The sequence below is a fragment of the Martes martes genome (genome assembly GCF_963455335.1).
Source record: "Martes martes genome assembly, chromosome: 9".
Taxonomy (NCBI): Eukaryota; Metazoa; Chordata; class Mammalia; order Carnivora; family Mustelidae; genus Martes; species Martes martes.
The window spans coordinates 30,467,822-30,480,270 of record NC_137896.1 but is presented as its reverse complement, the minus strand read 5'-3'; the positions used below and the strand labels follow the sequence as shown (position 1 = coordinate 30,480,270).

At 41.4% G+C, this 12,449-nt stretch overlaps 1 protein-coding gene across 6 annotated transcripts in view; it reads left to right on the top strand.

Moving 5' to 3' along the window:
* Nucleotides 1-438: 438 nt before the first annotated feature.
* GPCPD1 (glycerophosphocholine phosphodiesterase 1) overlaps nt 439-12,449 on the top strand; it is a 51,874-nt gene continuing 39,863 nt past the window's right edge. For 3 of the 6 annotated variants that reach the window (XM_080814543.1, XM_080814546.1, XM_080814545.1), the window contains exons 1-3: nt 439-633; nt 5,881-5,957; nt 8,672-8,768. In XM_080814543.1, coding sequence (XP_080670669.1) covers nt 5,909-5,957; nt 8,672-8,768 — 146 coding nt within the window. In that variant the 5' untranslated portion in view covers nt 439-633; nt 5,881-5,908. Of the gene's footprint in view, nt 634-4,149; nt 4,368-5,880; nt 5,958-8,671; nt 8,769-12,449 lie in introns of those variants that run through there. The other 3 variants (XM_080814547.1, XM_080814544.1, XM_080814548.1) reach the window with 3 other exon arrangements.

Sequence of the window (12,449 nt, the reverse complement as noted above, 5' to 3'; positions counted from 1 at the left end):
TAGGTCACTCAATTCTCGTTTTCAACTTAAAAGACTTGGTCCAAATGTGCTTGCTGTTTTGTAACGAAAGAAAGTTCCCAGAAAACACTAAGCCTGCTATCTTCCCTCACTTTTGAACAGCAAAAAATGCGATTCAGAACTGCAGCTCCGGCCTCCACGTTTGGTCGTCCTAAGGCGGCTTTGGGGACCAAGGAATGCGTCTAATACCCCAGCCCGGGTGTTGGCGCTGCACCTAGCTGGACTCCGGGTCTGCGGAAAACACGCACGGGCGGGGGAGACCCCGGGGATGCCCTACCGCCCCCGGTCGCCGACGCTAGCCCTTTCCAGGAACGCGCGGGCCCGCCCCCTGCGCGCGGTCGCCGATTGGCTAGGAGGCGCCGGCGTGACGTCAGGCCCCGCCCCCCTCCCCTCCGGCCCCGCCCCGCGGGGTGGCCTGGCGGTTTGGTCTGGAGCAGCTGAAACCGGTTTGAGCGGAGCCGCTTCCTGCCGCTCGGCGCCGCCGCGGGCTACCTGGGGGAGCGCTGGCGAGGCGCTGACGGCGGGTGCCCGGCTTCTCGGCCCGCGGCCCTCGCTCTCGAGCGCTGCGGCGGCGGCGGCGACAACGACGACGGCGCGGACCCGCGGACCCGGCAGGTGAGGCGGGCCGCCAGGCCTGGTCCGGCGCTCGGTGCGGAGGCCGCGGCGGCAGCTCACGTGGCGGCCGAGCTGTCAGGGCGGCCCGGCCGGGGACGCAGCGGGGCGAGGGGTGGGCAGCGTGCCCCGGCTCCCGCGGGCACTGCCCCCCCCCACCCCCCGGGAACCAGCGGCCTGGACGTTCGCGCCGGTCCGTCGGTGGGCAGCCTCTATCTATTTCCACTTTTATTGTTTGCTGCCACGATCCCGTTGGGCTGCCTGGTGCTTAGCTCCCCTCTGAAAAATTTGTCAAGTGCGGGATTCTCCCTGTACCAGAATGCATAGAGCGTACGACCGCCACGAGTACGCGAACTTCGGGAACGAAGAAACAAAAATTGCCACCGAAGTCGTTCGTGCACCCCTAGCCCGCAGCATGCCCCTCGCCTACCCCTACTCGCTCCGTCTATGCGTAATTCATGGTGTTTTGGCAACTGCTTATTTTCTGAAATTGCCTAACCACATAGTTGAAGGCATGCTTGTATAATTCAGTTATTCTAAAAAAAAACCCCGAAGTCCCTTCTTATCCTAAGGAGAGGTCCCAGCAATAGACATCTTCGCTCTCCATGCAATTTTGGGAAATCTGCATCTTCTCTCCAAAACTGCACTTGGCCCAAGGCTCTGAAGATGCCTTGGTGACTTCTGGGGGGAAAGCCTCTATCAGTTAGGGGCTTCAGCCCCCTCTCACCCCACTGCCCCGTTATAAAGGAAATCGTTCATGAATTCAGTCATGAATTGTAGAGAACTCTTTCATTTTGAGGCAGCTGTGGAGTCCGTGTAGTGCAGACATAGAAAAAGATAGGAACCAAGCAGGATGTTTAGACTTGATGTTTTCTTCATGGTGTTCTCTGACCCTCCCTATTCTTGCCTCCTAACTACCCTCTCCTCTACCTCTTCGTGTTTCTCCCTCTTGCTACATTTTTGACAGTTGTGACTTAGTTAAGAAGTAAATACAAGCTGTCAGTCCTTTTTTCAACTCCTGATGGTCTGGGTACAAATAATTCAGGATAAAGCAAACGGGTAAAACGGCGCACGGCCTAATCTGTTCTGGGCTTAAGAACTAGGGAGAACCAGTATTCTAGACAAAATAAGACTTAGGAAAGTTCTGTTCAGAAAAATAATGACCACAAAAGGAATCTCATAGTGACAGAGTAAAATTTAATACCTACAAAAAGTAGGTTGATGAATCAAATCCTTGTATGTAACCTAACCAGGGAAAGTTTATGAACTATACATGAAATAATATCAAGACAAAGTGAAATGGAAAACATTTGGAAAACTTTTACCGCATTGCTTAGAAAGTTGAACCAGGAATAAAGCTGGCTTAGTGAAATCTCCAGAAATGCTTTCTTTATGAAAATCCATTCATTTTTGCATACATTTGTTTAAAATACTGGCTCAAGTATACTGGGGTCAGAATAGTGGGGTCATAACGATCCTCCAAAAGGATGATCAGAAATTAACTCAGGAAAATGTAGGCATTTCATATTCCTTATAGCCAGTTATGAGGACCAAAGCTGCTGGAGTCTAGGAAAAAGCAAGACTTGGAAATGGCTTTTTTCTTTGAAAAAATTTGAAGGAAGACAGAGATGTTCTTTTTGGCCAGAAAAACACATTTTAGCTAAAAATATCTGTGCTCTCAATTTAGCTCTAAACTAAATGTTCCTGTACCTTCGTTTGCTTAAATACCCCCTTTTGTTCCTCAAGCTGGTAAACCAGTAAGGTCATGTGTTGGGATAGTTTCTCTGACCACAAAAATAAAGTAAAGTTTATTTCGGCAGGTAGTGTAAACTCTGAAATATTTCTTGAATGTAAATTACAATGTCATATTTTACTGATTGCTTAAGTCTTTAAGAAAGTGTTAAGATACAGTTAGATGCTACTCAGTATCTCAGATGAGAATCCTATTTGATATTTATCTTCAAAAAGCACAAAATGGAAGTCATATATAAAACAAGTTGAGATGGCTAAATTACATTTACTATCAGCTCATGTACACGAAAATGGCTAGATTTTTTCATCTGACTCTTGTTTTGTTTATATCTGGAAGACCTCCCCAGTCCAAGTTGGGATGATGATGATGATGATGATGGTGATGATGATGATTTTTTTGGCTTGTTTGAAAGAAGAGGAAGTGTTGGTGGGTGTGTAAATTTTGCATTCTGCAACAGGACAGTATTTTACTTTGTCACTACTGTTTTGGTGGTAGCTGGGTGCCAAAATTGTGCATGCCAGTCCTGCACCAGAATTTTGGCCTCTGTCCACGATCAAGTAAACTGGTGTAGGAGCAGCTCCCCAGGCTTTTATTTGGTATGGTATTAAATTGTGGGAGGAGGACGGCAGGAAATTAAACCAGACTATAGGACTTTTGGCAATTCAAGTGGAAAATGGTGCTTTGTTGACATCCAGGAAGGTTTTTGGGGGCGGGGGGTATTTTTGTGCTTGTGTATATAGTTTTGTACAGTACATTTACTGCAGTTGTTACTATAGCTGTTTCCAAGTTACAATAGCCACTTTCACAAGCAACCTTAAGAATGAAAGTCAATTTTAATAATCAATTGAATTTGTATAAGTTTCCCATTTAATGCAGTAGAAATTTAGAGGTAATTTTGTGCCAATTGTTGATTTTAATACTAGGAATAATTACATTTGATTTCCCTAAAATTGGCTAAAATAGCTATTTAAAATTGATCATAAAATAGTTGAGTAGCAACTGTGTAATTATGCAGATGAGATTATGTAGTCCTTTGTTGAAAACTGTGACAGTAAATACTGGGTGAAAGTAGAAGTTGTAGGTTGAGATTCAGCTTGGTTATTCAGCAGTTTTGCCAGATGATGGGGCTTTTTGCTGTGTCTCAAAATTAATTCAGTTATATAAAAGCCAAGCTCTTTTGCTAGTCTTGAGGTTTCTTCATATAACATAAAGTAAATGTTAGAGTAGGGTGTTTAAGTGAACTATTTAATTATTAGAAGGGAAATAATTCCTTTTCTTAGAATTAGTACTCTGATTCCTATCAGATGTCATATTAAAGGAGAACTAATAAGATACTTGGATAATGATTGCTTAATGAGGGGGTTGACAGTCTACAGCTATTTTTAGATTTAGAACATTCTTTGGCAGTGCTAGAACTGGATGTATATGCTTTAAATAGATCATGTTTATTCTTAGACACAAATTATTTTGATCAAGGACAGGATTTTCTCTAGTGCACAGTCTTAGGTTTTCTAACTGAAATGGTAGAGTTATCAAATGGGGACTTCTATATTCAGGTGATATGAAACCACATTGACTGGTGGTCTTGTTTAATATGAATATTCAACATTTACATTTTATCACTGATGTGAGTGGGATGATAAACGGTTTGTAGCAAACATTGAGTCTGGATTCTTGGCCCTCATAGCAGCCCCTGTGGATCAGGTTTCTCAGTCTCAGCCCTATTGATATTTGGAGCTGGACAACTATTTGTGAGGAGCTGTTCTGTGCATTGCATGGTGTTTAACGGCTCTGTTGGCCTGTACCCACTAGATACCAGCAGTATCACTCCCAGTTGCGACAACCAAAAATGTCTCCTGACATTGCCAAATATCCCTTGGAGGGCAGAATTGTCCCCAGTGAAAACTGCTGCTGTAGATTACCTTGACTTGGAAGTGTAGTTACCTGAGCAGCAGTGTTGGTTGAATGGTCATTGCGGAGTTGGGTATGTGTTCATGGGGAGGGAAAGGGAGCAAAGGGGAAATAGAAGAAGGAATAGCTATAAAAATTACTTTATGGTTTTTGAAATAATGTAGAAATACAAATAACCTTTAAGCTGGTAACTTAATGAAGTGATGCAGGGTAAAGACAATGGAATTGTTTTAGGAATATTGGTGAATTGGGGCACAAAATTTGGGGGAGGGTTTGGAGAAGTTATGTAGAATCTGCTCTTTGTGTGGAGTGTGTGTTCTTTCTATATATAAGTTATATAGCATTCTTTAGAATTGATACTGTATATATTTTTAAGAAAATCTGTTATCTTCCCTCAAGTACTTAAATTAGGGAGTGGTAAACAGATTGTTTTGGCTGGGAAAACAACCAAGAAATGAAAAATCAGCTATGGAGACAATGTGAATAAGAAATCAAGGATTAGGGGTTTAGATTTCTGTAAGTAATGGAAGTAATTCCATGTCAGGGACATGAGGAAGAATTTTTTTTTTTTTTTAAGATTTTATTTATTTGACAGAGAGGGAGAGTGCACTAGTAGGGGGAGCAGCAGGCAGAGGGAGAAGCAGGCTCCTTGCTGAGTGCAGGGCTCGATCCCTCGACCCTGGGTTCAGGACCTGAGCAGAAGGCAGGTGCTTAACCAACTGAGCCACCCAGGTGCCCCTGAGGAAGAATATTCTAACTGACATAAAATGTATTATTAGGAAAACAGTTAGAATCCAAAACATAGCTTAGAATACTTAGAATTTTGACTGAAATTCAGACCGTACAAAGAAAGATATGTATGTAGGATCAGTTAGAATCAACAGGGTTTGGTAATAGATCGCAGAGTTGAGACTTTAAATTTGAGTCTACAGAACTAGATAATGAAAGTCCTATGGTTAATACAGAGAAAATCTGAAAAGAGTGGTTTATGGGGGAGTGGTTTTTTTTGTAAGTTATTAGTTACATTACTTAGAAGCAGAACCTGCATCTTGTTGCAGAACATAACTAGTTTGTTTCAGTGAATGGTACTTAAGTTCTTCAGCTGTTTCCTTGTTATTAAATTTGTAACCTTACTGAAGTAGAAATCCTCTCTTGAGCCAAGTTTTTTTTTTCTATCTGTAGTTGTGTTTTTGTTTTTGTTTTTGTTTGGCTTTTTTTTCCTCCATCATAACATGACCTGGTTGGGAAAGATAGGTCGAGTTTGGAACAGCTGCTTATCAAAAGAGAAAGTTTGTAACAAGAAAATCTTAAATCCTTAAAAAAAAGTGTTTGGACACACTTGTTTTGCATTTTTTCTGGTCCATACACACAGAATAGGTTTTAATATTAGGTCTTAAAAATTTCTAGGTACTTCCTAAATAATTCAACCTTTATATGTAAGTTTTCTGAAATCTTTTGCTCATAGTTTTGATTTATTTCTTTTTGGGTTTTTTTGTTTGTTTGTTTCATTTTTGTTTCTTGGTGGCAGCTATCTAGAGCTGAGATTTTTATATATTTTAAATGACATCTTCTCTTTTTCTTCCTAGCTCAACATTGTAAAATAAATCCATCAGAATGACACCTTCTCAGGTTACCTTCGAAATAAGAGGAACTCTTTTACCAGGTATTGTAAAGTTTTACTTTAAAACAGAATTTTAAATGAGTATTTTTCCTATCTTGATTGTCTTAAATATGCTGTTTGTTATTACAGTAGGCCTCATTTTTAGATGAAACTATCTTTAGGACTTACCTGGATTCAGAAATGTGCTTGGAATATAATAAGAAAGAAAAACGTACTTCCCCAAACAGTAAATGTCTTAGTCTCATATTTTCCAAGAAGGCTGTGAATTTAATTTTGCACAGGATGAAGACTATGGACTATGATTTTTAAGTACCATGAAAGTGAGGGTAATTTTGCTAGTGCAAGAAGTTGGTGAAGTATTTGGTTAAAATAACTTTGTTCCCTATTTGTAAATTTTTTGACTTATTTTTTGCTGGCTGCTAACACAGTGTGAAGTAATTTTAGGGTAAATAGCATATCAGAATAGTATCAGGCCTGAGGTATGTATCTCCTTATTTAATATACTCACCAACTGGCCAGTTCCTCAGATTTGTTGCATTCTTTCTCTCTTTTGGGCCTTTCTTAAAATTGTTTCCTTTGTCTAGATCTGTGGCCTCCCTTCTTCCCTTTAACTCTGCTTAACTCCAGCCCTGCATTTAGCTAGGTTAGGATTCCTGTGAAATTAAGGGTTCCAGGACTTTTTGTAGTACCTACAGATTTTATGGAATTATTTGAGTAATTTTGTTTATGGATAGATTGTCAGCTCTGTGAAAATGTGACTATTTTGTCATGCTGAGTGCATGCACCTAACACAGTGCCTGACTCAGAGCAGGAGTAATTACGTGTTCAAGGAATAAATAAATGATTAACTCTGTATGTCCAGCATCTTTGGCCTAGCAGCCATCAGAGCGGCTGACAGAGTGTATATTTGTCCAAATTCAAATTCTTAGCCAAGATGATCTTGTAGAGAGCTCTCATTTCTGGGCAGGATTCTGCAGATTGAAAATTGCTAGTCAGCTGATAGGTTGGCTCACTGGGGTCAAGAGCTCACCTGTAGTCCAGTGTGTAGCCTTCTCTGTGGAGAGAAGACTGCAGAGCTGTATCATACCCTTTCAGGGAATTGTACATAGACAACTTAAGGTAGAAGGAGCTGGCCATGTCAGGCATATGGACCAACCACAAAATTAGCCCTAGAAGGGTGAGCTTGATGAGGTCTTACTCTCAAGGACTAGAGGGAAGATAGTGGTGGATGTGAATATAAGAGAGGACTGTGTGCACAGCAGTGTGTTTGACTCTGGGAATGAATATTTGTATTTAGCAACAGCCTTTATCTTTCTTTTTAATCAGAGAAGGTAGTGATAACCTAATTACAAAACAAAATCTGGTTGCTCTAAAGAATTGGTGAATATTTTAACATGAAATCTCTATATATAACCACTCCATTCTTGACACACATATATTTAGAACCCCCAAAACTCCTGAGTGATTGTTGCATTTGAAATTTCAGTTAAATTTTAGATAGTCCAACCTTAAAAAGTGCTCATGAGGGTGGTTAAAGCCAACTACAATTCTGGCTTTACTAGAGTAGTGCCTAAAAGCCACTCAGAATGTGGAGGAGTTTGTCTTGAACTTTGTTCACTTGGCATCAGTTCATTATCTTTTTCTCCACGAATTTTAATTATAGTAATTCAGAATATATTGCTTTGTAAGTCAAAGACTTCTCCATACTTCTATCCAAGAATTTTTTTTTTTTTTAAGATTTATTCATTTTAGAGAGAGCATGTGCAAGCTGGGGTGGGGGAGTGGAGGACAGGGTGAGAGAGAACCTCAAGGAGACTCCCTGCTCAGTGTGGAACCCAACACGGGGTTCAATCCCATGGCCCAAACATGAACCAAGCCAAAACCAAGAGTCAGATGCTCAACTGACTAAACCACCCAGGCACCTTGTAGACTTTTGCTGAATGCATATAATTCAACAAATACAGGTGACAGTTGTATTTTGGTTTGTCTATTGACAAGAAGCGTTCAGGTAAAACAATAGTCATTATTTTAGTAAGGAGAACTAGATTTTTCACTAAGTCTTTGGAAGAAGTTTTGTTGTTGTTGTTGTCCCATTGATAATTTTCTTAATCTTTAGTTTGCTTTAATAGCCACTGTTTGAGTTCCTGGAAAATATTGGTTAACTATTTCTCTAGAATACTTCTTTGCATTTAGTGTGTGCCTTTTTTTTTTTTTTTAAAGATTTTATTTATTTATTTGACAGAGATCACAAGTAGGCAGAGAGGCAGGCAGAGAGAGAGGAGGAAGCAGGCTCCCTGCCAAGCAGAGTGCCCGATTTGGGGCTTGATCCCAGGACCCCGGAATCACAACCTGAGCCGAAGGCAGAGGCTTTAACCCACTGAGCCACCCAGGCACCCCTAGTGTGTGCCTTATTAAATCAGAAGCTGCCTTGAAGGCAGGAACTGTGGCATGATCACTTTGTCTTCTTGGTGCTTGTTATTAGCTCGCTTAAGTGGTTGAACAAATGAAGTAAGTTCATCCCTATCCATCCCTCCTTTTGTTTGGTTTTGGTTCTGTAGAGGTAGGTCAACTTAAGAAGGCAGGTGTTGGTGTGGTACCTAGGTCTGACACATGTCTCAGTGAGGCTCCGCCGTCTCTGCTAGTGGGGGCTCTGCATCTAGGTGAACTAGTGCAACTGACTGCTCTTTTCTGGCTTCCTAAAACTACAATCTGAAACTTCCTTACTTAGCCCACTATAACTGGTTCTGTTTCTTTAGGAGAAGTTTATGCCATATGTGGGAGCTGTGATGCTTTGGGAAACTGGAGTCCTCAGAATGCTGTGGCTCTTCTTCCAGAAAATGAGACAGGTGAAAGGTAAGAAGGGTAATAACAGGTTACAGAATGATTGTGACACCCAGATTAGAAACTTGGAGGGTTTCTAAGATACCTTCATGTAGTTTTTCTCTTTTAATTTTTATGATAGTTCTTGCGTGTGCATAGAGTGAAGTAGTTGTACAAAGTTGGTTGTTAAAAAAAGTTTCTCTGTTTCTCAATTTCCCACTTCAACCATTTTCAAGTTCTGGCTGGTTCTTTTGGTAGTTACCACTATATTTCTAAATAACAGGCTTATATTGCTGTTTTTTATTTTTTTAAGCTTTTTAAAGGTATTATCTTTTAGCTTTATATATATATGTTTGTGTGTGTGTGTATATATATATCTACCTATCTATATGTATATATATTTATTTTTAAAATTTTATTTATTTGAGAGAGAGATCAAGAGAGAGAGAGCACACCAGCGGTGGTGGGGGAGAGGCAAAGGGAGAAGGAGGAGCAGACTCCCTGCTGAGCAGGGACCCTGACACGGCTGGATCGCAGGATCCTGAGATCATGAACTGAGCTGAAGGCAGACACTTTTTTTTTTTTTAAGATTTTATTTATTTGAGAAAGCAGGGGGAGGGGCAGAGGGAGAGGGAGAAGCAGGCTCCCTGCCTGTCAGGGAGCCCGATGTGGTGCTCTATCCCAGGGATCATGACCTGAGCCGAAAGCAGTTGCTTAACTGACTGAGCCCCTCTCCATACATATTCTTGATAAAAGATCTGATTTTTTCTGTAGCCTATAAAATATTTTTCTAGAGCAGAGTGTGAAACAAGTATTTTAGCTAATATACTGAAATGAGTTTGCAACTGACATTAAATAGAAGGCTAAATTTCGTGTGGGTGTATTGGTGCATTGCACTGTTGAAAGAAGGGCCTGGGTGCAGGTTTCAGTTCCACAGTTAACTGCAGTCTTGGGCAGATCTGATTTCTCTAGGCCTGGGTTACCTCATCTGCAGGATAAAGGGGTTAGGACAAAATCAGTGAATATTAGGGATATTTGGGGCATTATGGGTTGTCAAGATATATATGTGGGAGGTAAGGAGAGAGGAGATCTTAAATAGTATACAAATACGTGCAGTGCCCCTAGGGGGAAACACCAGATTACATATTATTAAGCTCAAATTGTTTTCCATGTAGAGCATGGCTACTGAAAATGTGGCCTGTGGGCCAGTGCTAGAGGAAAAAAAAACAAAAACAAACAAACTTTAGTTTTTCTAATAATCAGTGCATTATATGAGAAATACATAAATTAAGAGCAAGCATTTAGAAATGTTTATAGCACTTTGAGATTGTTAGGGCATTCATGTATGTCACCGTGGACTCATCTCTTGTGCTGGATACATAGATCAGAAGTGTTGGTTACAGGACAGACAAGCAAACAAAAACTGGTCCTTTGCAGCAGATAGCTTGAGGAGCACTGATGACAGAGCAAAAGAAAATAACAAATACGGTACCATAACATAAATTAAGGGAAAGGAAAACAGGGACAGCTGGGTGGCTCAGTCAGTTAAGCATCTGCCTTTGGCTCAAGTACCTCATTGGGCTCCCTGCTTAGCAGGGAGCCTGCTTCTCCCTCTGCCTGCTGCTCTCCCTGCTTGTGCTCTTTCTCTCTCTCTCACAATATAAATAAAAATCTTAAAAAAAGTCTATAGAACATCCTTTTCCTACTTGTCATCATTGTGACATATTTTCTCAGCCAGTTTGCAGCTGTTTTTTTTTTTTTTTAAAGATTTTATTTATTTATTTATTTGACAGAGATCACAAGTAGGCAGAGAGGCAGGCAGACAGAGAGGGAAGCAGGCTCCCGGCTGAGCAGAGAGCCCGATGCGGGGCTCGATCCCAGGACCCTGGGATCATGACCTGAGCCGAAGGCAGAGGCTTAACCCAATGAGCCACCCAGGTGCCCCTGCAGCTGTTTTTATAAGTGAAGTTGATAATACTGGAATCACAGAGGAATGAAATGTTTATTCCCTTCAAGTGGCTATTTTTTCCTCCCATTTTCAGATCAGCCACTGCTGTCTGAAGTGAAACCTTATGCCTTTCTGAACTTGTTCCTAAAACACACCTTGCTCTGAACGTTTGAGCTGCCCTGTCACCTGTCTTAAGTCCATTTCAGCTAGCCTGGTCAAAGTTATGTGAACAGATGAGATAACACTTAACTACATAACTTGAAGGGACCAGCCACTTTACCTTGCTGACATGCACTGAAATGTAATTGATTCACATATGGCAGATAAACAGTGTTTCACACGGAGAAAGGAAGTAGGTGATACAAGAGGATACAAAAAACATTTGCCTTGGACACCATTCTTGTGTTTTAGAATTGTGTCTATTTGGATTTCAGTGTCTTGTGCATCTAAGCCCTTTGTACAGAGCTCTTTTTCAGAGTCTCTTAAGCTTCTCCATACCTGTAGGCTTATAGTGACAAGAGCTCTGTCAGGATTTTTTTTTTTTTTCAACTTACAGATAATTTGAAAGTCGTGGTATTGTTTTCTAGTAATGCAGAAAATGCGGGTCACTTATGGTTTTATTTGCTCTTCTTGTAGATTTTATGGTATTTTGGGGGAGGGTATGAGGGCATTCAAAATCAAGCAGGTGCACTAAGCCTTATTGCCCCTCTTCCCTGACTTTTCTTGAATTTCATCAGATTATATTCATTTTTTATGTCACTGAACAGTTCCAGTTCATTTTTAACTTTGCAACATTTACTTAGGAAGGTAGAATAAAAAAAAAACTCATTGCTTTGCTCTCTGCATCTCTTTTCATTTAGTGGTTCTTAACCAGGGGCTCACTTAGACTCACTTGTGAGGGATTTTTTTTTTTAAGTTTTTTTATTTATATTTGACAGAGAGCACAAGTAGGCGGAGAGGCAGGCAGAGAGAGAGAGAGAGAGGAGGAAGCAGGCTCCCTACAGAGCGGAGAGCCAGATGTGGGGCTCGATCCCAGGACCCTGGGATCATGACCTGAGCCGAAGGCAGAGGCTTTAACCCACTGAGCCACCCAGGCACCCCACTTGTGAGGGATTTAAAAAATACATATGTCTAGATCCTACCCCTGGGGAATGAGGAATAGTGCATGAGAGAGGGACCCCATACATTTTCAGAGCTTCCTGCTAATTCTGCTGTTCACATCTGAGGCTGGCTTCACATTATCTGGCTGACCGATTTATGAATGAAATAGTACTAGAAATTTGCCATTTTTTTTGTAGCAGAGATGGGAAATAATTTCACCTCAGAGTTGGTAGAGTGTGCCTGGAATGCTGTGTTGAAAAGGACTCTGAGGCTTATCAGAGAAAAGTAGTATGGGCGCCTGTGCTGAGCATTTGCTGGTCTTGCTTTACAGCAGTGGCCCTCAACCAGCCTTCTGTCTTCACCTATCCTGTGCAAACTCCACATGACCGGGCTCCACCCAGACCTCTGGAATCAGAGTTTCCCAGGGTGGAACCAGGGCATATGTATTTTATTACTACTAGATTAATCTAATTGTTGACCAGGGGTGACAGGTGGTTGTGGATAGTTTGTTGGGAACCCAGGATTGAGTCCGAGTGAGGATAATGCCCTAAAGCCTGCCTTGACAGAGCCAGGTGGGAAACAGTGCTAGCCATCTGGTTTCGTGGAAGAACATTTGGAGCTGCTGTTTATTCACTAAACTATTCATGCTGAATTAATGTTTGGGT